The sequence below is a fragment of the Chaetodon trifascialis genome, chromosome 24 (genome assembly GCF_039877785.1).
Source record: "Chaetodon trifascialis isolate fChaTrf1 chromosome 24, fChaTrf1.hap1, whole genome shotgun sequence".
Lineage (NCBI taxonomy): Eukaryota > Metazoa > Chordata > Actinopteri > Chaetodontiformes > Chaetodontidae > Chaetodon > Chaetodon trifascialis.
In genome coordinates this window covers 11,882,041-11,908,509 of record NC_092079.1, presented here as the reverse complement: position 1 = coordinate 11,908,509, position 26,469 = coordinate 11,882,041, and the positions used below count along the sequence as shown (strand labels likewise).

Here is a 26,469-nt window from a genome sequence, read left to right as displayed (position 1 = left end):
GTACTCCGAATATTCATTTAGCGACGCAACGCAGTTTCAACTTCCTCACCGAGGATGAAGCAATTTCCCGCGCTTTAGATTATCTCTATTAGCCAATAGGAACAACGCATTCCCTTTCCGTGATCGAATCAACCCAATAGACACTAGGAAGGCGTGTGAACCAATGGCGTGGGGTGTCTGGTTCAATGAACGACGATTAGAGTTGATAAATCAAGCCAATGGGACGATAGCAGCATTGTGTGACCAAAGGAGGGTCAGCCCGGCTCATTTCGCCGCTTCTCCACCCGGCTGGTCTTTTTGGATCTCACTGCAATGGCGGAACAGCAGCAGTTCTACCTTTTGCTGGGTAACCTGATGAGCCCTGACAACAACGTCAGGAAGCAAGCAGAGGTGAGCAAAGCGATCGGAGCTGTTTTCATAGGTGTCACGTTCGTAGAAAGCAGGGCGGCCAGGTTAGCAAAAGCTAACAGCGCAGCTATCCAATGTGGCCGCGCGCGCAGTGAGCTTCGCGTCAAGCTTGGTAGCCCACGTGCAATGTGAAGCCAGCAGCGAGCACTGGTCGGCTAACGGTAACTACCTCCATCGTGTTGCGTAGTTATGAGGGCATAATGTGGACCTCACCTTACTGATACAAACCCCGTCGTTAAACTGCGTGATTGTGTGTGAATGTGTTTGCTCGTGTCACGATCAGTGGGTTTGATTCAAAGTGAAATACTCCTGTTTGCTGAGTACTAAACCTCATTTATCCAGCTGACACTAGCTAAACATTTAGCTAGCAGAGTACAGGAACTAGCATGTAGCTAATGAGCTACTACTATGTTGCTAGTTTCATAGCTAGCACGCTAGCGCTGAACACAGTAGATTGCTAAAAAAAAAAAAAAAGAGAAACCGAAAATCAGAGATTAAGTAACTAGCCAAAATACAAGTTACGCTAAAATGGCAATGATGAACAAAACAACAATGGGTTGTGTTATAGCTTGAGTTAGAGAACCAGTTCATTCAGAGGACGAGCCTTGTTAGCAGTACGATGGCCTTCAGTCATTTCATCTGAAAGTCTATTAAACACAACTGTATAAAGACGTGCCGGTGTCGTCCGTGTTTGGTTTATTGTTAACTACTTATGCAGGACATTGTCTCAGTTTCAGCCACGTCACTGTAAAGGCTCGTCTCAGGTCGACCAGCCCCTCTCACTGGATTAATTTCTCTCAGGATTTGTTTGGGCTCAGTCTAGCTGGCCTATTCACTTTTTTCCCCACCACGATTAGCCTCTTGTCGCGGCAAAGCATTGTTACCCCGCTATACCTCTGTAACAACCGACTTTTGGATGAGGTGGTTAAATCTTATCACACTCCCCCTCACTGGCAGTCAGCGTTTTCCTTTGTAAACCACAGACTGTCTGCCGCGATGCTAAGCTCATTGGGATTCATCCTTTATAGAAGCTCTCCCTCTCTGTCTTATACACACAATGGGGATTGATCTATGTGTACAGGACTTTAAACCCATATTTTAACAGCTGTGGTCTGCAGCTTCTAAACCTTTGAAAGTGTCCCCATTTAAGACATAATCAGAAGGATGACAAGCCACGAAGTCCAATATTGTTAAAGCTGGGAAGTGAAAGTGCTGTCTGTCTTGAGGTTAAAGTGGTTGAATGCTGAGGCTGTTCTTCTTGTTAATACTGAAGTGCTTTTCATCCACCGAGTGGACATGCCTTACCGCTCAGTAGTCATTTTGGCTCTTTATGTTGTGCTATGGACTGCTTGGTGTTTAGTAAAAGCACTTAAGTGTTAAAGTAGGCAGATGATCTGAGCCAATGGGAGTAAACACCCCAAGAACAACATATTGTGAGAAATCTGGTTAAGGCAAGGATTTGCCTCTGTGTTTACATGCAGTTTCTCCCCCGATGCCACAATGAAACTCCACCCGGCCCTGGTCCTTTGTCATGCGAATTTGTGTGCTTAAAAACCGTGAGAGAGCCAGTCTTTTCAGGTTGCATAATGTTTCTCCATCTGCAAATGTTTCAGTTTCAACTGGATTTCTCTTGATTCTTTCACCTGATAATGAAACCCAAGTTCATTATTTACTGTTGGCACATGATCATCTGCCATATTCCTTAGAGCACACACCCGAGGAGATATGTGCAGCATGCAATGTGCATCAGAACCATTGCCATACGAGCAGTAAACCTCCCAACAATAAAACAGGTTTTGCTATTAAATGGTGAACATTTCTGAACTAACCTCTGCATCTGTTTCAGTTGAAAATGTGTCATGGTGGAGATGGCATTACGGGCGTGTGCAAAATGCCATTACTTACATTAAGTGAACACGACACTCTCACTGGTGGATTCATTTTTCACAGGGCTAAATTTGTGTTTCTCTACGCATGCACCAATTGGCAAGTCTCCTCCTGACCACTGTCCATTAATTTTCCTTCCAGGAGACCTATGACACCATCCCGGGTCAGAACAAGATCACGTTCTTGCTGCAGGCCATCAGAGATGCATCTGCTGCAGAGGAGGTTTGTACACTTTCCGCTGACACATCTGTGAATGACATGTTCGCTTCTTTCAGCCTGAGTCAGAGGGAAGTTACAAAACAACATATATCAAAGGTTATGCACTCCCTTTTTTTGCTGGGAGGAAAAACATTTCAGGGTGGAAGCATTCATATTGTCAGTACTGGAACGTCTGGCAAAGGTCAGGTGATTTTATAGCGTGTCACCGATGAAGATCCCCTCCACGTTGCTGCAAAATCTTTGACAAGGTGCCACAGTGATGGCATTTTAAGAATGTAGTGTGGCACTGCACATGCAGCCCCTCACCCATAGCCTGACATATGAAGGCTTGTCATGAGTCACAGTTTTGGCATTTGGGCAGTTATGTTTACTCTGAGTCCACCAGCTGCTTGGTCCCTCATGCTTCCTCTCCTTTTCTTTACCTCAAGGCTGATATTTTTAGAGTCGTGAAATGGGAGCAGGCAGAGAGGTGCTTGGCCCAGGGAGAGTGACTCTGCCTTTTAGAGATGCTCCAGGTTTTGTCTCTGTAGTTTCATATTCTTTTGGGGTGTCCATTGAGTGGAAACATTTTATTCCACTCAATGTTCTTGTGCATGTTTGGCAGCTGCACTCCCATTGTCTGTCCTGTGACGCTTAATGATATTATTGTGTGTTTTCTGAACTGCCAGAATCAATCCAAAGGAGGACTGTGGCATAAACTTATTTCTAATTCAGGGTTTATTCAAAGGCAGGCAGCCTTTGTTGAAAATCCCTGCAAAAACACAAAGGCTTTTTTGTTTTAAATGCCAAAATTATGGTGCCTTTTATCAGCAACTGCTTTGAAGCATGTTAAGTGCAGCACTCTAGTATGGAGGGAATAACACATTCACAATTTCTGCAAGATGAAGGCAAGCAATGAATTACTGTTATTTGTGAGGCAGACGTGTGTACTGAAAGCCAGGACTCAGAAGCAAACCTAGGTAGCCTACTTTTTCACCACCGGTACTCGACCAATTGTTTTTGAAACTTCAGAAATGAACAATCTTGTGTGGGAAGGGTGACATGGTTTGTTGCACACCCTGTTGTTTCATGTTGGGCATGACGAGAAGCATGGCATCGCATGAAACCAGTGTTTTCATCCACACAGGTCAAACAGATGGCAGCAGTGCTACTGCGGCGGCTGCTGTCCTCGTCCTTTGAGGAGATCTACCCGGGCCTGACCCTGGAGATGCAGATGGCCATCAAGACGGAGCTCGTGACCTGCATCCAACAGGAGGCCGCGCCAAACATCCGCAAGAAGGTCTGCGACATTGCAGCTGAGCTCTCCCGCAACCTCATCGGTAAGGCCGCTCTTCAGATTCCTGCAGCTGTGGGAATATTTAGCCAGTGTCATCTCTGATCTAAAACTGTGACTCTCTAGCCGGTAAGATGAATATTAACATTCTTTGATTGTGATGTCTCTCGTGTAGATGATGATGGAAATAACCAGTGGCCAGAGTTGCTCAAGTTTTTGTTTGACTCTGTAAACTCTGACAACGTTGGCCTGCGAGAAGCTGCCCTGCACATATTCTGGTGAGCCCCAGTTCATCCCAGGTCTTTTATTATGGCTGATCAAAGTCAGACCGCTTGTATGTTCAGACAGAAGTACTGGTGGCTGACAGTTTGGTGTGTGTTGGCCTCTGTAGGAACTTCCCAGGAATCTTTGGCAACCAGCAGCAGCATTATATGGAGGTTATCAAGCGCATGCTTGTTCAGTGCATGCAGGACCAGGCAAACCCACAGGTAAGATCTTACCACACCTGATTTTGGACCGTTCATTTCCTGATTTGATATCACTGTCTCATTCATTCGTATTTCATTTTCTTCAGATTCGTACTCTGGCGGCTCGGGCTGCGGCGTCCTTTGTTCTGTCAAACGAAAGCAACACGGCACTGCTGAAGCACTTTGCTGACCTGCTTCCAGGCATCCTGCAGGTAACATGCCAGGACCGCTGCACTCTTCCTCTGACTCATGTCAACTGGCTCAGTCCCGTCAGTCAGTTTGGATGGCTTTCTTATGTTGACCTTGTGCAGCATACACTGCCCTGTCCATTAGTTCTGTTGTTATCTGATGGTTCCCACACGTTTGAGGACGTTGTCGCGCAGAGCTGTGTTTTGTGTGATGCCTTTATGTAATCCTTGCACGAGGAATGGCTTTTAAGCAGTCAGTGAAAGTTGGTACATGACTCCTCTGAGACCCGTTAATGCGAGCTAAATGCTACATATCCTACAGTCTGACATGGATGCATTAGCTAATGTGAAAGATCAGGTGAAAGTGATGTGCCGTTGACTGACTTCCACCCATAGAGCCGTTAAAGTTGAGTCTTGTTTTTCTGTGTATTGCATTAATAGCTATGTAAACGCAGCATATGGAAAGTAAATAAGGAGCTGTGGCACTTGTTTGCCTTTACTGAGAGGCATAGGGTGTCTTATCAGTCCACGTCAGTCTACATGTTGATCAAACTGTCTGCATTGAGGAAAGAGTGAAGTTCTGTTTGTAAAGTGCTCACAAAATGTGTCCAGCACTCGACACTCAGTCTAGATTGTGTTGATTTTATTGAACATGCTGAATCCTGTTGCTGGTTCACAACAGCTAGCAATGTCTCGGCATCCTTAAAAGCTATATTGTAACAGTGTTTAGTGAGTATTTTCCTCTCAGTGACTCATGATGGTAGAGGTGGAGGTTAAGCACTCAGATTGTGGTAACAGTATAAATTCAGCATTGGCAGCAGGCCACTGCTGAATGAATGCACTTGTAACACTGACTCCACCCGCTGTTGTTTCCAATCAGGCAGTGAATGAGTCATGCTACCAAGGAGATGACTCTGTGCTCAAGTCCTTAGTGGAAATCGCAGACACAGCACCCAAATACCTGAGACCCAACCTGGAGGCCACTCTGCAGCTCTGTCTGAAGGTGAGTCAGGGTGTTCCCCAGTGCAAAGAATAACCTGACTGCTGTGAATGTGAGACCCAAAGTCCCACTAACATCTGCATGTCAGTGTTTTGTTGACATTTCTTAATATTGACCTTGTACTGTTGCATGGACTCCTGTAGAAAACAAACCGGAGGTGCATTAAATGCATATCCATAACAAAGCGCCACCATGTTTCCACAGTTGTGTGCCGACAGCAACCTGACAAACATGCAGAGGCAGTTGGCGCTGGAGGTCATCGTCACCTTATCTGAGACTGCGGCAGCCATGCTGAGGAAACACACGGCCATCGTGGCCCAGAGTGGTGAGGAATTGACCCGCCGTCAGTTTGCTGCACTTAACCGCTTTGCCGAATAAACTTTGGGCATCGAAACACAAAACTAGACAATGATGGTATTTATGCATGTTGTCTTCAGTGCCCCAGATGTTGGCCATGATGGTGGACCTTGAGGATGATGATGAATGGGCCATGGCTGACGAGCTGGAGGATGATGACTTTGACAGGTAAGGCCTGGTGTACCGTCCTCACTGCTGATGTGCGTCAGGGTTGGGGGCGTGCAGGACCACTCAGCTGATCAGCCCCTTTTTTGTTGAAAATGTTTTTTGGTGTAATCATCTGACAGTTGGGAGGAAACTTTTTGGACATTTTGCGTTCTCCACTGATTTCTTACACCTAAAACGACATTTGTTCCTCATTATCTACCAGTAACGCTGTGGCTGGGGAAAGCGCTCTCGACAGAATCGCCTGCGGTCTGGGGGGAAAGATCATTTTGCCCATGATCAAACAGCACATCATGCAGATGCTGCAGAACCGTAAGTAAACTGTCATAGATTTGTTCTGAAACTCTGTGCAAGGCCTTCAGAGATCTGACACCTGCTAAAGTTTTTAATTGTTCAATGCGAACATGAGATCAACACCATGTATTTGTCACCAGCTGACTGGAAGTACCGCCACGCCGGGCTGATGGCGCTGTCAGCCATCGGTGAGGGCTGCCACCAGCAGATGGAGGCCATCCTCCAAGAGATCGTCAGCTTTGTCCTCCTCTTCTGCTCCGATCCAGTAAGAAACAACCTTTAATGCAAAGACGCACAGTAGACTTTTCTCTCTCAAATACTTTGTTTATTTGGTTATTAATATTCCAGGCGGTTACTGTGCTGCATGGTGACTGAGTTTCCTTTTCCCTCCTCAGCACCCAAGGGTACGCTATGCTGTCTGCAATGCTATTGGACAAATGGCCACAGACTTCGCCCCAACCTTCCAAAAGAAGTTCCATGATAAGGTAAATAAAATGACATGCAGCTTTGAACATGACCTGATTACAGATTACAAATTAGTCTCTGTTTGAGGTGTAAATAAAGTAAATATTTACGACTGCAGGCTGCGAGGACTCTGACTCTGCATCCTCCTCCCTTCTAGGTGATTTCAGCCCTGCTTCAGACCATGGAGGACCAGAGTAACCCTCGGGTGCAGGCTCACGCTGCCGCCGCCCTCATCAACTTCACAGAGGACTGTCCCAAATCATTGCTGATCCCGTATCTGGACAACTTGGTGCAGCACCTTCATGTCATCATGGTAGCCAAGCTGCAAGAGGTACAAATGAATCTTCACGCTAAATTTTGATTGATGACACAGATCATATCCAAAGAGACATTTCTATTTTTGCAGACTCCTGCTGTTTATTGGCAGCCAGTTCAGAAGCTACAGGGCTGTCAGGAGTCTTAATCCTGTTTTGTTCTCTCCTCCCAGTTGATCCAGAAGGGCACCAAACTGGTCCTGGAGCAGGTGGTGACGTCCATCGCCTCGGTGGCCGACACAGCAGAAGAGAAGTTCGTGCCATACTACGACCTGTTCATGCCCTCGCTCAAACACATCGTGGAGAACGCCGTGCAGAAGGAGCTCCGGCTGCTTCGTGGAAAGACCATCGAGTGCATCAGCCTCATCGGCCTGGCTGTTGGCAAGGAGAAGGTACGTCTGCACGGGATGCGACCACATTGAATTAACTGCACATTCAGGCCTCAGACGTCTTCACATCTGCCTCTCCTTTCTGCTCTGTTACTAGTTCATGCCGGACGCCTCTGCCGTCATGCAGCTGCTCCTCAAAACCCAGACAGACTTCAACGACCTGGAGGATGACGATCCTCAGGTAGGAAGGCCTCAATGTAACTTTGGACCAGCCGGTTTTCTGCATCACTAATGCTGCATAATTTAACTGTCATCACGTTTTGCTGCTTGTGGTTTAGATCTCGTACATGATCTCAGCCTGGGCCAGGATGTGCAAGATCCTGGGGAAGGAGTTTCAGCAGTACCTGCCTGTGGTGATGGGCCCCCTGATGAAGACAGCCTCTATCAAGCCAGAGGTGGCCCTGCTCGACAGTACGTAACACAGCAGTGGTTTTATACCGTGGACACGTTGCTTTCATTTTATTTATCACATTTAACGTGTTTGATCGTCTGTCTTGTAGCCCAGGACATGGAGAACATATCAGAGGATGACGGCTGGGAGTTTGTCAACCTCGGAGACCAGCAGAGTTTTGGCATCAAGACGGCCGGCTTGGAGGAGAAGGCCACTGCCTGCCAGATGCTGGTGAGTCCACCACAGCATGAGAGCACCGAGACCACGTCCTGACAGACTGTCAGAGTACCAGACAGAAGCCCTGACATAAAGACGTTGTTGATACTGAGCTTGTTGTTGAGACGCTCTGTGTTGTGTTCCAGGTGTGCTATGCCAAAGAGCTGAAGGAGGGTTTTGTGGAGTACACGGAGCAGGTGGTGAAGCTGATGGTTCCTCTCCTCAAGTTTTACTTCCACGATGATATCCTTTTGGTTTGAAGTGTTGCTAAAATATCACAGGAAATGTGAGAAAATACTGGAGATTGGAACATGTGGATGAATATGGGGCTTGGTGGTGTTTGGGGTTTCCTTAACTGGCTCACGGGTGCGGGTGGCGGCAGCTGAGTCCATGCCCCTGCTGCTGGAGTGTGCGCGGGTTCGAGGACCAGAGTACCTCACCCAGATGTGGCACTTCATGTGCGACGCCCTCATCAAGTCCATCGGCACAGAACCAGACTCCGACGTCCTGTCAGAGATCATGCACTCTTTTGCCAAGGTAACTTTGTTTTGGACTGAATGTGATTTAAGAAGCAGCTCCAGCCTCGGACCGCACTGATGGCAGTTTGTTTTCTGTTGAAGTGCATTGAGTTGATGGGAGACGGCTGTCTGAACAACGAGCATTTCGAGGAGCTGGGCGGCATCTTAAAAGGAAAACTGGAGGAGCATTTTAAGAACCAGGAGCTCAGACAAGGTGAGACTTTATTACAATCGTAAAACATCAAGAGCTGCTTTTCCCCTTGATTTTAACTGAGCTGCCATTCTGAGAAGAGTCCAGCCTGTGAGACAAACAAACAAACCTTGCATGACGATGACAGTTTCTATTAAAGTGTGTGAACGCTTCCTTGTCCTTCACAGCTAAGAGACAGGATGAAGACTACGATGAGCAGGTGGAGGAAACCCTCCAAGACGAGGTAAACATTTTCACCTCGGTAAAGGAATGCAAGCTTTTATAAAACCAAATTTTAAATGTTAAGACACAATCTCACAGAAATGTTGTTTTTCTTTCCTGCAGGATGAGAACGATGTGTACATCCTGACCAAAGTGTCAGACATCCTGCACTCTGTGTTCAGTAGTTACAAAGAGAAGGTGCTGCCTTGGTTTGAGCAGCTGCTGCAGCTCATCGTCCAGCTAATAGTGAGTACTTATTTTGTATAAAAACATCGTATTACAATAAACACTCTGAAATTGTGGAATTTTAGAGGCATATTTCACTCAGAAGAATGTAAAGTTTGTATGAATTGTGTGGGGATTTCATCATACCTGTTGGATTAAGTTCAACAGTGAGTAAACTTGTCTCGTTTGTCCTCAGTGTCCCAACAGGCCGTGGGCGGACAGACAGTGGGGTCTGTGCATCTTTGATGACGTGGTGGAGCACTGCAGCCCCTCCTCCTTCAAATACGCCGAGTACTTCCTGCGGCCAATGGTGCAGTCGCTGGGTGACTCGAGCCCCGAGGTCCGGCAGGCGGCCGCCTACGGCGTCGGCGTCATGGCTCAGTATGGAGGCGAGAACTACCGCCCCTTCTGCACAGGTGTGGCCTGGCTTTGGTCTTCTCTGGGTGGTGTTGGCAGGTGATTGCCTTTAGCTAACCACGTGGCGTCTTTGTGTCTGCTTCCTTGGTCCAGAGGCCATCCCCATGCTGGTCAGAGTCATCCAGGCAGCTGACTCGCGCTCCAAGGAGAACATCAACGCTACTGAGAACTGCATCTCTGCTGTCGGAAAGGTCATGAGGTTCCGGCCAGAGTGCGTCAACGTCAATGAGATCCTTCCCCATTGGCTCAGCTGGCTACCGCTCAACGAGGACAAAGAGGAGGCCGTCCACACGTTTGACTTCCTGTGTGACCTCATTGAAAGGTACCTCCAGCTGATTTCTCTCCTTATTTGCTGATGTAAAAACACCTCTGAGACTTCTTTTTAAACCAGATGAACAAACCCGCTGACCGCTCTCTCGTCTCTTGTCTCCACAGCAACAACCCCATTGTCCTCGGACCAGACAATTCCAACCTCCCGAAAATTTTCTTCATCATCGCAGACGGAGTTGCAAACGAGTCAGTCAAGAGTGAAGACGCGTGCAGCAAACGGCTGGCGAATGTCATCCGTCAAGTACAGGTGAGCCATCACTGTGTCAGTTAGCCCCCCCAGTGATTAAAAACTGTCTCTAACTCATTTTCCACGCGTACAATGAGGCTGACCCTTCTGTCGTGTCCCCCAGGTGTCAGCAGGACTATGGACACAGTGTGTATCGACGCTGAACGAGACGCAGCAGAAAGCCATACAGGACCTACTGAATACTGCTTGAGCCTCAACCCCCGGTCACCCCCCCGCTCTTTAACAAAGCCCATGAAGAAAAGTCGAGCTCCTGGATCTCCTCCATCCACTCCATCTTCTTCCTCCTGCTCTGATCTGTAGTGTGTATGGACGCTGGCTTCACCCCCACCACCCCCGCCCTACTATTATATAACTCCACCTATATTCAGCTGACTGGGGGAGCAGGTTGGATATGTATGACAATGGAGGACATTGGCCATCCACCTCAAAGACCTTCACCCTGTATCCAAGGAAGTGGGAACCAGAGTTAGGTGTCAGTCATCCCGTCTTATCGCAGTCACATCTTCTATCCGGACGTTTCGTTTCCAACCTCATTCCCGTATGTTTGACTTCACGCCCAGAGTCGCCCAACATAAACTCATTGGTCAGTCAGGCTCAGAGGGGCCACAGTGGGGGAAATGGGGACAGGACATTCTAGCGGACTGAGCAATTGAACGAGGTGGAAATGCACACTGGGCGATCACTGCCTGTCTCCTGTGAATTCTTCTTTTTTTTTTTTAACGTTATTTTGTTTTTCTCGTTCAGTGTTCCCAGTGTTACCTGGGGGAAACGGCCTCTGTGTGCCACAGCTCAGAGGGTGTGTTTCAGAAGTAACGGCATGTTAAGTGGCTAACCCTAGAAAATATACATAGTTAGGAAATCTCCATCATTGTTGTGTGGGACGAGTTGACGTCGATGTAAGCAGCTTTCTTCCATAGCCTTCCAGATAGCTGTTGACTGGAAACGAGTCTGAAGATTTGCTGAACGGTTCTCAGCCCTTAAGGTAGCAACGTCAGGGGCTCTCAGAGAAGAAGAGCAATAATCTGTTGTTGGTCACGGCCGTGTAGCTAGTGACAGGTTGGAGGTACACAAACTGTTGAGGAAAACAAATTGTAGAGTATTTGTAAAATGTGTGCTACCATAACTCTTAACTTTATGGTTTTGACCCTTTGCAGTCCTGCAGGTATGTGATGGAAGTCCAGAAACTACCAACAATAAAATTCCATTTGAGAATTCTGAGAAATCACTTTTCTTCCATTTGATTTATTCGCCTAAAATAACAGAAGTGATGTGTCGATTGTCCGGAGTTGGATGAGAAGATTGATACCAAGAGACCTTTACCGTAAAGACTGGCTCATTGCAAAGGTCCAAAATGTGCCGATGTGCACCTCCAGAGCTCATACTGAAAGACTTTACAAGTGTTTTGCAATTTAAGATCAATTTAAAATCATTAATGCAGAGAAATGAATCAAATAATTTAAAATGAAGTTTAGAAATTGAACAACCCAAACAGTGTTTTACTCTAAGGTTCGTCTCACTTCATCAGATCGCCTGCTTCCGTTCTAAAAACTGGTTTATGTTCGGTGTCTTCACGAGGTCCCAGGCATTTGTTGACAGACAGCAGTTTCAACAGAGCAGCCATGCTTTATTTAGGACATCTAGACCAACAGCAACAAAGAGTTTAAATTAAAGCTTTCAACCAAACTGTCATGAATTGGTGACCCTGGCTTGCTGTAGACAGCTGGAAATGTGTTATTCCCACATTTTACAACCCCCCCTCCCCCGATATTCACATGTATGTTCCACAGTGTACAGCACATACACTCAGTTGCCAGTCTGTCAGAGGGCTATAACTAATGCGGTCCAGTGCAGCAGCCCTGCCTTCATGATGGTCATCAGAGGTTCTGACGGTCGCGGTGGGAAGTTGAAGCTTGTGGTGTCGGTTGAACTGTCAGGCTGAGATGTCTCCACTCAAAAGTATCCGAAACAACTCCGTATAACACAATTCAACAACTACGGCCTGACTCAGACTTCAACCTTCACTGCAGGCCTGCTGTATTAGTTTTAGGGAGGTGAGCGTCGTTCACTACATGCTTTTCTCTGTACATAAGGACAGCAGTTGCTTCAATTGCTTTGGGGCCATTTGCTGACATTGAAGTTGGCAGTTTAAATCCCCAGACCAGCTGGGAAACACCTGGTTAGGGTAAATGAGATTTGTCACCTCCGTGTTGCCTTTGAGCAAGGCAGTGCGCCCTTAATGGCTTTTGATACTAGGACTCGATTGCGAAATGTTAAGTAGGACATTTCTGAATTACTCGCCTCATTATGCAAAGGACTGCTGTCCACTGGAAGGCTAAGTGCAACTTATTTGCCAAGACCAGCTCTGGAGAAGAAGCCTTTCCTGAAGCCAAATTCACAACAAATGTCGGCTTGATTTCTCGAGTCACTTCACTGACCCTCAGGCCTTAGCTCAGATATGATCAGTTCAATCGTGGATCAATTACAGTGGCTTTATAATGGCTGCCTAAAGTGACTACATGATCATCTGATTTTGTGATTAAACACTGAGGACGAGAGCAGATCTGTGCCACAGAGAAAACCAAGATCTTTAGATGAACTATCAGACCAGAGGGGGGTGGGAGCCAGTGTCAGGAGCTAATACAGTATTTACAGTGGAAAGGACGACCTGTACAAGCTGGTAGGGGGGGTGAACGTGCTGGGCGGGGGAGAACAGAGGACAATGTCAGAAATGAGGAGCTTCATATTAAAACATGGTGGTTAGGTCTGATTCTCACAGAACAAACAACTACAGAGCCTCCAGGCTGCTTCTCCCTGTCATTCTCTTTGTCTGCTTCATTCACCGTCACCCATTTAGTCTTTTCTCACCAACAGCCTTTTTCTTCACTCCTCCTCTACTGGAGCATGTCCACGAAAGCGTCGAACTCATCGATGTTTTTCTCGTAAACGGCCAGTTTCTCTGGCAGTGAGTCCTGCAGACAGGAAGCACAAATCCTCATTACGAACATGCGCTAACTCAGATTTGCTCCAGACTTTAGACCTTTTTTTCAATAGTGAGATTTTTTTTTTTGTGTTACCAGGTCATCAGCCATCGACTGGGAGCTAATGTGCAGCGAGAGGCTGGCCAGCTGAGGAGGGTTTTGAAACTCTCTGTAGAAAGTGCCCAGATCCATGGGCAACAAATCGTCTTTAGAGAAGGCTGGACGCTGCAGACAGATAAAGACACACTCTTCAATCTTCACAAAGACTCGTCAGCTTTGCTGTTCTGATACACTGAGGTCCTTATCTACATAAAACTACAAATAGTTGGACAATCAGGACAACTTCAGGACTAAACTGTCTACAATTGTGTCTTTCATATTCATAGTGAGCGGGCAGACGTACAAAGTCGACCATGACGAAGTCATCCTGTGGCCCCGATCCCTCTGAGCCCTGAGAATGGAGGCTGGCCTGCAGGGGAGACGGGCAAGGAGGAGAGTCTGGAGGCTGCACCTGAGACAAATACACACATTATCACAACTGCATATAACGAACAAACCACAGTGTTCTGCTTTATGAGGAAGAAAGGTATTTTTGGGATTTTGTCAATCTTAAATTACCATGGGATCGTTCTCCTCTGAGTCCAGGCCTCGAGGAGCAAATGCAGCGAATGGCAGGTCCAGACTGGCTGCTGTGATCTACACACACAGGGTGGAGTTCAGTGTACTAAGCGGGTAACAAAGAAGCCACGTCAAAAAGTCTGCCAGAGACAATTCTGAGACTTTTGTGTTTGTCGCCTTTATAATTAGTGTGAGGATAATTCAGCAGAAGGAATAAGCAGGCCCACGCGTGTCGGTCATGTATGGTTCACCTGTGTGCTGGGTTTATTCACAAAGGCTCCGATTTTCCTCGTGAACGCATTGAGAGACTCCACAGGGTCTGTTGGAGAAACGCTCCTCCTGCCCTCATCCCTCCTTCCCTCTCCAATCTGCGACAGGCCGTCATCGTCGCCGCTGGGAGGAGAGACGAGACACGGTTACAGGAAGTTTCATTAGTCATTGTTTGAATATTGATATTTATGGTGCAGGAGAAGCTCATAAAAAAACTCTGCTCGCTCTGCAGATGCTGAGTGTAACTGATGTCAGGAGAGATGTACCTGCTGCCAGGTGTGTTGGGGGCGTGCTCCACTGTCAGGTGGGCATCAGCTCCGTGTGCAGGCTGTGGAGGACCCAACACCACCCCGCCCTCCTTCCCACCATGCAACATCTGAGGAGGAGGAACAGAAATGAGTTATTTGTAGAGTGCAGCCCAGCAGACATATACTGTGATTGTGACACCTATGCATCTGGGTGTGAAGTGGACTGACAGGTGAGTGACAGGTGCATCACCTGGTTTGGATTGGCAGCAGGGTGACAAAGCTCAGCAGCTCCTGCTAGAGCCGGAGGCTGGTATGATAACCTGGAAGTATAGAGCTGGAGAGACGGACAGAAGGGGGAGGGAGGCTTAATCACACAGCATGAAGATCAGCATGTTCAGGCAGAACATCAGTGCTCTTGAGATGGCGCTCACCACTGTGCTACATGTCATGGAGATGATCAAATGTTCCAATAAAACAGGTGTGGTGCAGCAAACAGGAGCTACGGTGCTGTATGTGATGCAATTCTAAACAAAATCAGAAGGAATGATGGGAAAAAAGGTTTCTGATGCAACCCTGACGCACAAGGTGTCTCACACACAGTCGCACTCTCACAGTGGCCAGTAAAGACTCACAGTGTGAGTGACAAGTCCAGGAGCCAATGGAAGCTGCAGATTGTCCAGGGGGACGGGCTTTGACAGTTTAGAGGGCGAAGGACTCAGTGTGCACACACACTGAGATAACGCAACGTGCACACACACAGATAAACACACAATAAAAAGACAACGAGAAAGAAAACAGACAAAGAGAGAAAAGAGCAAGTGAAATAAAAATAGGTACGAAAACGAAGAGAGGAAGTCACAGGATAAGGAAAGGGACAGTCAAGAGGAGTGGGTGAGGGCGTCCTCGTACCTGAGAGGGTGGGGAGGTAGAGAAGGAGGTGGTGCAGACCTCCTGTGAATCCTGAACCCCTGCAAACGGTCCTCCATCCTCCTCATCTGGAGCTCTGCAGGATAACACACAGACGACTGGATGCTGACAACAGCAGAGGCAGCAAAGCCATAAACCTTCGGACTCCTGTCCCAACTTTTCTCAAACATGATTCAATATATTGTTTTTGTACTGTTTTCAATTAAGTTTATGTCAAAAAGGATTAAGAAATGATCACATCCTCATTTATTTGTTTCACACAGCGTCATGGAATCAGGGTTGTACAGTGTTTTAATCATGGAGAGATGAACAGATATGAAGGCTGGATCGCACAGAAGCAGAGTCTGTGCTCTAAATGGAGTTTAAACTTTCAGATGCAGCTGAGTCATACATTTAAAAATGCAGACATTAGTCACCAAGAGCTGATGTTTACAGTGTGACCTCCAATGGATGACTGGCACCAACTAAAAGCTCTCAATTGTTTGTGACGAGGCCAAGGCTGAAGAGCAGCAGCTGCATGTCTGTGTGCTTTGCAGCTGTTTAACTTTGAGTGCAGCTGTGGGCAGATAATGTCTGTGTTTTCATTTTTAAAAGAGTGGCTGCTTTCTTTTCCGCCGCTCTTTGAAGCTACCTGTAGTTGCAGGGCTGCCCCATGTTTGCTGGACGCTGGCTGCTGCAGGGAGGATCCACGAAGTGATCCACAATGATGCCCATGATGGGAGCTGACCGCTCAAACTGTCTGCAGAAGACATTTCAAAAGTCGATTAGTTAAGCTCATTTTGACTGATCTAGACAGCAGAGCAGTGAAGAACTAAAGGCATAAAAGTGTCTAATATTCATATTAAATATGCTTCGAATTGAGGCAAATGCGTTTCTTTGCAAGAAGACATGCAGTGTGTTAGCTACCTGTTGGACATGAATGCCAGGTTGGTGCGGTAAGCACATGAAAGTGTGACTGTGCCAACAGGAGTGCCAACGACTCCAACACGCACCGTCTGAAAGCCTTAAAAACAAACCACAAACTACAGTAAACTCTCAAATAAGTGACATTAACAGCATAATTTCTAGTTCATATACCGTTACCTTCTCCTAATCCACTCAGCTGGACTTCCCCAAAGTAAATCCTGGAAATGAGAGAGGCAGAAACAGATGATCTCATCTGCCAACCATCAACTGAATGAAAACAATCAAGTTTGATAAGAAGCAAAATCAGCATGAATGAAACCAGCTCAGCTGTTCACAGACACAGTGGAGACAGACCAAAGCTGGTGTAGCTTGGCAGTCAGGCAGCTGCTCAACAGGTTTAACAGTCCACTCACCTGTATAATATGACATAGTCGTGTCCCTGCTTTCGAGACAGTTTGTAGGCGGGCGTTACTCTGGTGATAGCCAGCAGAGACTTCAGAAGGACAGACAGACGATTGTAGACCGTATAAGACACCTTGATGTCTTTATCGCACCTTCAGTAGAGACAGACAACACATACAGTCATTACAATTAAACAGAAATCCTTAATCCTTAAATCCTGGGATCCTTTAGCTCACACAGAGACCTGCAGCCCTGCAGGTTGACCTAAAACAAGTGAAATTAGAATCCACTCACTTTTCATTCATCTCCAGGCACCAAGTCTCTAACTCCATTGAGTCACCCTGAGCAAGACGGAGAGAGACAGACACATTTTACACGCAGGCATTTTACAAAAACAATACATGGACGGCGGGAGGTGGTCCAAGGTCGCCCTGCTGAGGGAGGTCCTACCTCTGACGTCTTCAGAGAGATCTCCACACACATGGAGCGTCCGATGCCTGGGAGCTGACCGGCCAGCGCCTTCTTCGCTTCATGAGTCACCTCTGGGATGTCTTTGATGGCCAAATTAAACTAGGAGACGACAGTAATCAAAATGATTTTCAATTTATGCTTTAACTTTACAAAAGAAGACCAACAATCCAAACCAGATATGTGAGGATCTACAGTGGAACTATGAACTATGTGTGAAAGGTATCTTTAAATATATTTTACCCAATCAGAGCCAGTGGGTGATGAGGACGAGCGGGTGCATATCTTCTCTCCGAGACGAGCTTGGACAATCACCTGGACAGTCTACAAACAGGACACAGGAAAAACAATCACGCTTCAAGCACATAATTTACGACAGGACGACCTGAACGAGACAAAAACAAGTTGGAAGGCGAGTCCTTCTCCCGACAGCGTTCAGGCAGCCTCTCACTGAAGATTCAGACCAAAGCAATGAATAATGGTACAGAGGTGTTGATCTCTGGGGTGACCACACTCATCCATGGCTTCAAAATGCCCTTTCACAGAGCAATAATCACTGATTCATCAACACGATAATCACACTGGCGTCTTACCTTCAAGGCAAAGAACTTGATGAACTTGTCCAAGTCTTTTTTATCCTGGGGACTCAGGCCGCTGTCCATGTTGTCACGACCCTGTAATCAAACAAAACAACCCACTGGAGATAAACATGACTCAAAACTGTGATTGTAATCTGCGTTCAGCTGTGAAAACCTCTCCTGTCAACCATCTAGCTCAACACTGAGTGGAAGTAAATTAAACGTTTGTTTAATAAAGCTGCTGAATTCAAGCCAAATTGGACCAAAACAAACAATCCTGATCACACAGATAGTGTTTTTCTACGTGGCAATTCAACGGTTAATGACTAAAATAATGTACAATACAGTGCCAATACTGCTTTCAGCATGAACAGGACAATATTGTTTATCACAACTGTCTTAAATCCCCAAGTGTTTCTGTCTCAAGTTAGCATGTGAGGCCTCCACATTGAAATGAAATGGTCCGAATAAGATTTGGAGGTCACAACAAACTACAGATACCGACAACCATCTCAACCGGTACACTACGCAACCAGGCAAATAAAAAACGGGCAATACTTTGATTTCATCGATAATTATTGAGCGTTTACGATTCACGAAGGGGAGGCACATGCACTGGATAGGTGACTCACTGGCCACCAAGCGTTAGCCTATAGCTAATGTTAGCTAGCTAGCTAAAAAACACGCAGTTTCACTTCATCACAAAACGGCAAAACTTACATTAGCTTGTCCTTTAACAATGTAGCATCAATAAAATATAAATTAATTTGATAACGATGACATGCACCGCTGTGTTTCACAAACATTTACACGCCCAATTCAGATGTGTACACCGTCAACGGCGGCTGTGCTACTTTTCTGTTGTGTTTATCTTCGCCATGTCGACGTGTTTGGATAGCAGCACTTTCGCAAACGCACTTTCATTAAATTTGTTTATTATTATTTTTTATATATTTTGAAATATCTAGAAACTCTACACTCTGGAGAACAAATAGAAAGAACACAGAATAATACACAATTTATAGTTTTGTGAGCAACGAAACGACCATCTGTGCAGAAAACAAATAAAACCACTTCCTGTGTCGAATCTGCGAATCTGCGTAGCAAGCTGCGTATTTCTGAGGCTTGTTTTGGTTGATGAATGCTGCATGACTTTTTTTTTTTAAGGTAATAGCGTTTTCCATTATAATGAAAAATAAATTAATTATGCTTTCATTCTCACTTACGGCCACTCAACTACGTGTGTTAATAGAGTTGTCTCCAAAAGTACGCGTCGCTGATATCGGGAAACCTCGCATGCTAGGTGGCTAGCTAGCTGGTTAGCGCGTACGCTTGACCTGATTCAGTTATACAGCAATGCGTACGTAACGTTAGCGTTAGTGGCTTCCTGATATTTATCCTCAAAAAAAGAAGAAGACAGGGTTTACGTTCTGGAAAGTCACAACTTTCCACATTTTTTCAGCCAGCAAGGGCTGCATTGGCACTGTACTCAGCTGAAACAAATAAAAATAGTAATATACACATCAAAAGAGATTAATTACTACAGTAATGTAGACAAAATGTTGTCTTGATGAAGGCACCATCAATAGGTTTTGAAAGGCCAAATCTTACTGAGGCAAAGAACAAAGTGTGGAAATGATTGTGTTCTGAGTGTATTTACAGTATTAAAATGTAAAACTATAAATGTCAAATAAGAGTAGAATAATATTGTATTGATATATATTTATTATCACCCACAGCATGGCGATCCCTATAGCCATCTTGGACTGTGATCTACTATTACACGGTCGAGGCCATAAGACCCTGGACCGCTTTGAGCTGGACTCTGTCTCTGACAATTTCCTCCTCACGCAGTTTGGCTTCCCCAGAGAGTTCATCCTGTATCTGGTGGAGTTACTCAGAGAGGTGAGTGTGTGCCGATGAAGTATCCTGTTAAATGTGTCTTTGTGTAAATCTGCAGATGCTCTGTCTGTACTGTGCATGTTAGGCTCTCTGCAGACGGACCCAGAGGTCCAGAGCCATCAGTCCTGAGGTCCAGGTGTTGGCTGCTTTGGGCTTCTACACATCTGGGTCATTCCAGACCTCTATGGGAGATACTATAGGGATCAGCCAGGCATCAATGTCAAGATGTGTGTCCAATGTGACCAGAGCCCTGGTGGAGAAAGCTCCCCAGTTCATCACATTCAACAGGTATGATGCCATGCTTCACTCCTGGATACACTGACACACTGTAGGTGCATAAGAAAGTGTGCAATGACAGCAATGTTTCCCAAACAGAGAGCCCTCCAGCAGAGAGCAGTCCTTCCAGGAGTTTCAGAGGGTGGCTGGATTCCCAGGAGTGCTGGGAGTGCTGGACTGTGTTCAGGTTTCTAATGTTTGAACACTTTTGAACACTGTGTACACAGGTGACAGCCTCACTGATTCTCCCTTCTCCCTTTCCCCTTCATCTCCAGGTCACCATCAAAGCTCCAAACAGCGAAGACTCATCGTATGTGAACAAGAAGGGGTTTCACTCTGTGGGCTGTCAGCTGGTTTGTGATGCCAGAGGATTGTTACTGAGCGCAGAAACCCACTGGCCAGGTGGACTCAAAGACACCGACGTTCTGGAAAGATCTGCTCTCTACAAACAGCTGCAGGACACAGAGGAGGGCTGGCTGTTGGGTGAGACATGGACTTCAGACTCTGACGTCATTCTGTAGACTCTGAAAAGGTCTGGAAAAGGTCTAAAGTCCTCTTCTGCTTCCTAGGTGACCGCCGTTATCCTCTAAAGAAGTGGTTGATGACCCCGGTTGACTACCCAGAGTCCCCTGCAGAGTTTCAATATAACCTGGCCCACACTGCTACACATGAGATAGTGGACAGAACCTTCAGAGCCATCCAGACCAGATTCAGATGCTTAGATGGCACCAAAGGATACCTGCAGGTACTTCACTACACCTCTCTGTTCTATGTGAATCTGTCCCAAAGCAAAACGTCATCAAATTTTCCATTAAAAAGAAGGAAAAAGATGACGTATTGTTCAGGAAGTAATGTAGTTCCCATCTCTCCCCGTGCTCGCTGCAGTATTCTCCAGAGAGGAGCTCGTCCATCCTGCTGGCCTGCTGCGTTCTCCACAACGCCTCCCTGCAGTCGGGACTGGACGCCTGGACCCTGGAGAGGACAGACCCTCTGGAGCAGCCCGAGAGCCTCGAACAGAGGCCCGAGGACCGCGACAGCCAGGCAGAGGAGCTCCGAAAGCAGCTCATCCTCAAACACTTCAGCTAAACTGCTGAGACTGAATCAAGACACATTCAAATCAAGTCCACAGACAGAGTTGCTGATGCAGTTTTTTAATATTTTGCTGGTTTCTACTCTACGGACTACACTAAGATAACATACTTATATATGGAGGAACATGCAAGACGCTATACAACAAACCAAGACGACATGGTACCCGAACACATTTCAGATAACTCCCTGGAAAGTGCTTGATTATTCTTTGTCAAACAAACATTCTCCAAATACTGACGGACAGGTCAAAGTAATCAAGCACCTCCTTTTGTTTTACGGCTATTCAAACTGTGTGCAGCTGCTGTGTTATCAAGGTTTCTTTACAAGTGGAAGAAGTCACCCTCCCTTTATTTTTTTAATCCCTCCCCACTTGACATCTTCCTCCCCCACACATCCACTGGTCCCCCCCCCCCCCCCCCCCCCACGTGATTCCACAGGTGAAAATCTCGGACTATGTCACAATACAAAAACAAGGCCCTTATTTACAACAACTGCACATTACATAGTTGTCATTATTTATGTACACTGGTGCATTAAGACTGATAAGGCTGAGAATAACAGGGTGTTTGTGCGACAAGCTGCAGTCACATGATGTTTGTGTGTACGCTCGGCACGAGGGACACAAAAGGAAATGCATACAGAAAATCGGTCTTAATTGAAATGTTTTGGGGATTTTGGGGATCTTGTTATTCCCTCGAGGATTTGGACTGGGACAGTGAAATGTCTGTTTTCATAGCTTCTAATTTGAAGGAATACCAGGACCTTTAAAGCAGTTGCTTTTTTGTTAGAATAGTGGTGAAGGAACAGAGTTTCTGCTTGTGTCCTGGTTTGCCTTCAAATCATAGAGATAGCAAAGCTAGTGGTGTTTTACTTCCTGGAATGTATTAGTCCCCTGATTGGCTTCATCAATATATACACACTTTCTACAAACAGGAATAAATACAACATACACTGCTGTCGCATGAGCACATTTACTGTCGGTGACGACAGGTTTCCTCTGCTGCTTTGAACTGTAAAATATGTACATGAAGTGTTTTTTCAAAGCCAATGTTTTTGAAATTCTGCAGTTGATTTGTGACACTTTCATTTTTTGGCTTTTTGGGTCAAGAAAGTTCAGCTTGAGGCTAAAATTTCTTCTTTTTTACATTCCATTGTTAAAGCTAAAGGCGTTTTTAATCATGAAGACGCTGTGAGGTTTCCATGCGACAGCAGTGAAACATAAACACTGTATTACAGTTAAAAGACACAAACAGATCATGTCAAAGTTTTACGCTCCACCGCCACGTAAAACTTCACATCATCCTAAATGCCGAAACACAACAGACAATTCCCTTTTTTTTTGCATATATTAAATATGCTCTTTTTTTTGATGCTCAGAATATATTATAAGTTGGATTTTTGAGTTTTTTTTGTAAACATTATTTAGAAAAACAAGACATTAAGATAAACTAATCTTAAAAACAAGTTCCTTATTTTTTTGTCGCATAAATTAAGTATGCTCCTTTTTTGATGCTGCAAATATATTACATATACAATTTTTAATTCAATAAAAATACTTTTATGTCATGTTTCCCCAACCTCTGTCAGGACCCCTTTCACGGTCCCTTGATATGAAAATATGGTTTCCCCCCAAAATGATGCAGAATTTTGGTCTGTTGAAAGTCAAAAGCTAAACTTCGGAGACGGATTTAAAAAGTGGAAAAATAAATCATTCCGTGTTTTGTCGTGGCTCTTAACTGTGAACATGTCTGTTTGGGAACCAAGGCTGGCTCAGGGTGAAGGTGGATTTGCTGAGCTTTTACTGCCATGCCCCCTAAATACAGCTGCAGGCATAAACGAGAGACAGATAAACCCTGAACATTCATCCAGGTTATGATTAGTCAAAAGAAAGAAGAACCAGAGTGATTAGAAAAACAAGCTAAATCTGAGGCCAGCAACAAACAGTGTGAGCAGTCAGAGTCACGTTTCAAGGTTTATAGTTGAGTGTGGGCTTCAGTCGTTAAAGGCCAAGTCGGTCATAATTGACTTAAGTGGAAGGCACTTTTGAAATGGCACAGCTTCCTTTCAGACATTTTCAACAAGCTAGTGGCAACACGTCGCGTTCATCACGCACTGTTCTGAGAACAGATCGTTATGACGGTTATTCCGATTAGCTGATGTACAGAAAATGAATCGACGATAATTTTCATGATCCAATAATGACTGAACTTTCTTTTTTTGGACTTTCGGGAAGACGAAACATTTGAAGATGCTACCTGGGCCTCTGGGGAAGCGTGACAGTGAGATACGTGCACCATGTGGATGTCAAAGAGGGTCCTACAGTGGAGGTCATGAGTTGAGACCACATTTCCCATGAGGCTGTTTGCTTACTCAGCGAGTAAACAGTGCAGCGCACAGTAGCTCATATCTCCTTGGCAATGGTCTGACTTGTTTGTGGTGATGATGAAGTGACTTATTGTGTACTGACGAGAGGTTCTTTAAGATCTTACGTCTTTAATATATCTCTAAAATATTATTCCTGAATTTTAAACATTTTCACATTAAAACGTCGAAAAACAACTAGACCTATTTTATCTATTTAACTGACTTTGTACTGACATTATCCCAAATGTTCATTCAAACAGTGCGTTTAATTTGGTCACCTGTCAGCGGCGTCACATCCCCTGAACCTCCTCTAGTAGCTCTAACTTCGGGGGAAACACCAGATGATACGTCGGAGAGCGAAGAAGGAAGTTTGCAAACGCAACTTACTTAATGTGAATAAAACCTCAATACATTACCTCGTCCGTGAACATGATTTCTGCCTGAGTCACGTCAGATAGACTCTCATCGGCCATGTTGGCTGTTTGACGATGAAGAAAACGCTTTCGTTTTTGCTGTTTTGATTGGCAGAAATTACATGCTGTGCATTTAGAATTACACAATATTTTCATACACAAAAATGGAAATTCCAATAAGATTGTCCTTTTAAAATCAAGTATATTCAGGTGGAGCAGAATCTGTGTAAGGGCAGTGAACCGGCTGTGGAGGATGGGACGGCTGTCTGAAGGGATGACGGTGAAGTAATGCAGATTTTGGTCCTGGTGGAGGTTGATGAAGCCTGCTGAGTTCAGGAATCCGGACGGTTAGGCCTTTTTAGGGGTCAGAGGTGAGAAATCGGGCGTCAGGTCGTGTCAGAAGAACTCTGAGACTCCGTCTGGTTTTGTTTCTCTGAGGAGAGGAGAGGACACTGTTAATGCTGAGAGGACACTGGAGGTTTGAAGACATGAAACAATCTCCACGTGTTCGTACCTCCGCTCTAGCTTGGGCCCAGTTGTCTGGTTGCTGTGTGCGTCAGCTGTGTATCGGCTTGTCTGGACGTGGGAATGGCCTTCTGACTGTGGCCTCTCTCCCTCTGACGTCGCTAAGCTCTCCTCCAGCGGAGCCCCTTCGTTGTAGAAGAGCAGGCTGCGGGAACGGACTGCAACGCACAGACACACACTGGTTTTCACTCTCATGCCATTCGGGCTGCAGTGACTTGTCAAATTCATTCATTTCGTAGACTTCAGCCAAAAAGTCCTTCCTAGGAAGTGACAGCGGCAGTGTGCACTCAATTATCAAGCAAAGAAAAGGAAGTATTGCTACCAGGCACCATGTCATTAAAGGAATTATCAACTGCTGAACATAAAAAGTGAGATATCTCAATGGTAACTGGGCCTGTTGGGTGAAATTTAACGGATTTAAAGGAGCTGAAATTAAATGTAAGCAATAAAGATGACGTGCACACAAGAAATATGAAAACTCACGCACAGTTTACCACAAGATTATCCAAAAGAATCATATCTAGGGTGTATTTTAGGGTGTTATGAACATCGTGGCCTCAAGGGGCCCCTAGCAGGGACTTTTAACCCCTCCCACCTCCACCCCTACTGCAGGGCAATATGGCCAATTTCAGCCCCCGATGGTTACAGTCGAGCAGACTTTTTCCAGTACCACTCAGAGGATGGTTGTTGGCAGAGAGGAGTGGTATTTAACATGATCACAGCCTAACTTTCAGCGGGGGTTTCCCAAGAGTAAGCGGTTAGAGACAGTGAATTTATAGGGAAGTGGAATGCAGCAAGAAAGTGGATCGTCTTCACGTGTTGAGAGAAATATGTTTGTGGTGTGGAACGCTGCACTTGATTTATTGTTCTTATAATGAGTCTTACTGCCTTTCACTCAGTCATACTTTTGCCATTAGACATTACACAATGTGATGTTTTTCAGTCTCTATCTATAAGTATTAACTTGTTGAAAGGCACTCTGGGAAATGTATTATGACTAAAGGGGCCGTGCAGAAGGAAAGTTTGTGGGTACGTTAAAGGAGAGTTTTTGAGTGTGCTTCAATACCAACCCTGACTGGTGGTGTAGAGGTCCGCTGATGGAAGAGAAGGAGAGGAGGGATGCGAGGAGGAGGAGGAGGTGTCGGTGAGGAGGGAGAGGGGAGAGAGGCAGGGAGAGAAGGAGCCCAACACCAGGACAAAACACACGGCCATCATCTGCGCAGAGGAGGTGAGAAACGCTCGCATTAACAAATGTCACTTTGTCATGAAGTCACTTAAATAACAATATCCAAGAGCTTGTCAATAACAGCAAGAATATATTTACCATGAGGCACGTTCCTGTTTGAGTTGAGGCCATTTTACAAGAGCGGGGAACAACTTTCCCTGAAATCAAGGACTGGAGCTTCTGGAGCTGCTGTAGGAGAGACCTAAAGAGAGAAATTAAAGGCATCATTTGACTGATGGTTTGTGCAGAGCCGCCCAATGCTCCTGCAGTCATTTCTCTCCTCTTGCACAGGTCTCAATACGGGCTTGATCGGACATTAAAGCAAACTTTTTTTTTTTTGCATCGTCAGTTAGCCAGAGTAAGCAAAGAGTACAGTCAGGCTGGACAGATAACAAGAGGAAAACCGCTAGAATACAGCATGTCAGTGGGATCTGGAGAGCAAGGTTCTGATGGTATGAGCTGTCAGGAGATGTGAGGACACACTCTGACCACTAAGTGGAGACAGAGGACCAGATACTGCTGAAGCAGCCCTCAGCCAGTTAACAAGCTGGGAGCAGATCTGCAGGTGGCAAACTGAACAGTGAGTGAATCAGTCGGTCCATATGTACGTCCAGCGTCTCACATCACGTGCAGCAGAACGCAGCACTGACCTGCCAGTTTGCCAGCTGTAATAAACTTATACGGTATGATGCCGACCAGCATCACTCACACGGGACTTTGATGCGAAACCGCAGTGATTTACTGCTGAAGTTACTGCTGCTTTAAATGTACAGCGCTCCCAAAGGTCACGCTGGCTGGCTGGCTGGCTGGGTGGACGGTTGTGTGTAAATATTCAGCACAAAGATGGCACTTTTTAATACATATTTAATGCTACATGAGTTCAAATTGCTCTTGTTCAGCTAATAAAGCAGCAGCACTCACTCAGCTCTGCATGAATCAAAGCGGATGAAACCGTCGCATGCAGAACACAATGACCACTAATAACTGCATGCGGGGAATTTTTAGAAACGAGGACCTTAAATTTAGCTCATTTGTTTAAAAACTTTTTTTTTTAGACCTGCGCTGAGTGAGTGTGCTGTGTGCTGACTCATGTTT

The 26,469-nt window shown here is 45.7% G+C and overlaps 4 protein-coding genes across 7 annotated transcripts in view; 2 read left to right on the top strand and 2 right to left on the bottom strand.

The window, feature by feature from the left end:
* Positions 1–243: 243 nt before the first annotated feature.
* On the top strand, positions 244–11,405 carry kpnb3 (karyopherin (importin) beta 3). Its single transcript, XM_070958139.1, has 26 exons — positions 244–390; positions 2,437–2,517; positions 3,641–3,833; positions 3,963–4,065; positions 4,179–4,275; positions 4,362–4,466; positions 5,323–5,445; positions 5,647–5,767; positions 5,880–5,967; positions 6,170–6,276; positions 6,399–6,523; positions 6,654–6,743; positions 6,881–7,054; positions 7,211–7,429; positions 7,524–7,607; positions 7,705–7,837; positions 7,927–8,048; positions 8,180–8,276; positions 8,398–8,570; positions 8,654–8,765; positions 8,930–8,985; positions 9,087–9,209; positions 9,385–9,604; positions 9,699–9,927; positions 10,041–10,182; positions 10,286–11,405. Exons 1-26 carry the CDS (start codon positions 313–315, stop codon positions 10,370–10,372), a joined length of 3,282 nt encoding a protein of 1,093 aa, XP_070814240.1. The 5' UTR covers positions 244–312; the 3' UTR covers positions 10,373–11,405.
* On the bottom strand, positions 10,883–18,479 carry atg13 (ATG13 autophagy related 13 homolog (S. cerevisiae)). 4 transcript variants are annotated; one of them, XM_070958142.1, is made up of 18 exons: positions 18,298–18,479; positions 17,593–17,673; positions 17,243–17,323; positions 16,982–17,101; positions 16,826–16,872; positions 16,543–16,683; positions 16,307–16,347; positions 16,130–16,226; positions 15,855–15,962; positions 15,206–15,299; positions 14,929–15,027; positions 14,547–14,630; positions 14,315–14,424; positions 14,030–14,171; positions 13,779–13,856; positions 13,564–13,671; positions 13,257–13,385; positions 10,883–13,151 (listed from the first exon to the last, which is right to left on the bottom strand). In XM_070958142.1, exons 2-18 carry the CDS (start codon positions 17,659–17,661, stop codon positions 13,074–13,076), a joined length of 1,626 nt encoding a protein of 541 aa, XP_070814243.1. In that variant the 5' UTR covers positions 17,662–17,673; positions 18,298–18,479; the 3' UTR covers positions 10,883–13,073. The 4 variants fall into 4 exon arrangements, with proteins under 4 accessions (XP_070814243.1, XP_070814242.1, XP_070814245.1 ...); XM_070958141.1 differs by lacking the exon at positions 18,298–18,479 and adding an exon at positions 18,136–18,251; XM_070958144.1 differs by lacking the exon at positions 14,929–15,027 and having other exon boundaries at positions 18,298–18,473.
* A 190-nt stretch (positions 18,480–18,669) lies between these two features.
* Positions 18,670–22,574, top strand: harbi1 (harbinger transposase derived 1). The gene is made up of 7 exons (XM_070958138.1): positions 18,670–18,744; positions 19,317–19,482; positions 19,565–19,767; positions 19,855–19,942; positions 20,031–20,238; positions 20,325–20,500; positions 20,641–22,574. Exons 1-7 carry the CDS (start codon positions 18,719–18,721, stop codon positions 20,839–20,841), a joined length of 1,068 nt encoding a protein of 355 aa, XP_070814239.1. The 5' UTR covers positions 18,670–18,718; the 3' UTR covers positions 20,842–22,574.
* The window catches only part of creb3l1 (cAMP responsive element binding protein 3-like 1), a 24,976-nt gene continuing 21,075 nt past the window's right edge, over positions 22,569–26,469 (bottom strand). Inside the window, exons 10-13 of the mRNA XM_070958137.1 lie at positions 25,474–25,576; positions 25,220–25,364; positions 24,139–24,307; positions 22,569–24,057 (exon numbers count right to left, since the gene is read on the bottom strand). Coding sequence (XP_070814238.1) covers positions 24,021–24,057; positions 24,139–24,307; positions 25,220–25,364; positions 25,474–25,576 — 454 coding nt within the window. The 3' untranslated portion in view covers positions 22,569–24,020. The remainder of the gene's footprint in view (positions 24,058–24,138; positions 24,308–25,219; positions 25,365–25,473; positions 25,577–26,469) is intronic.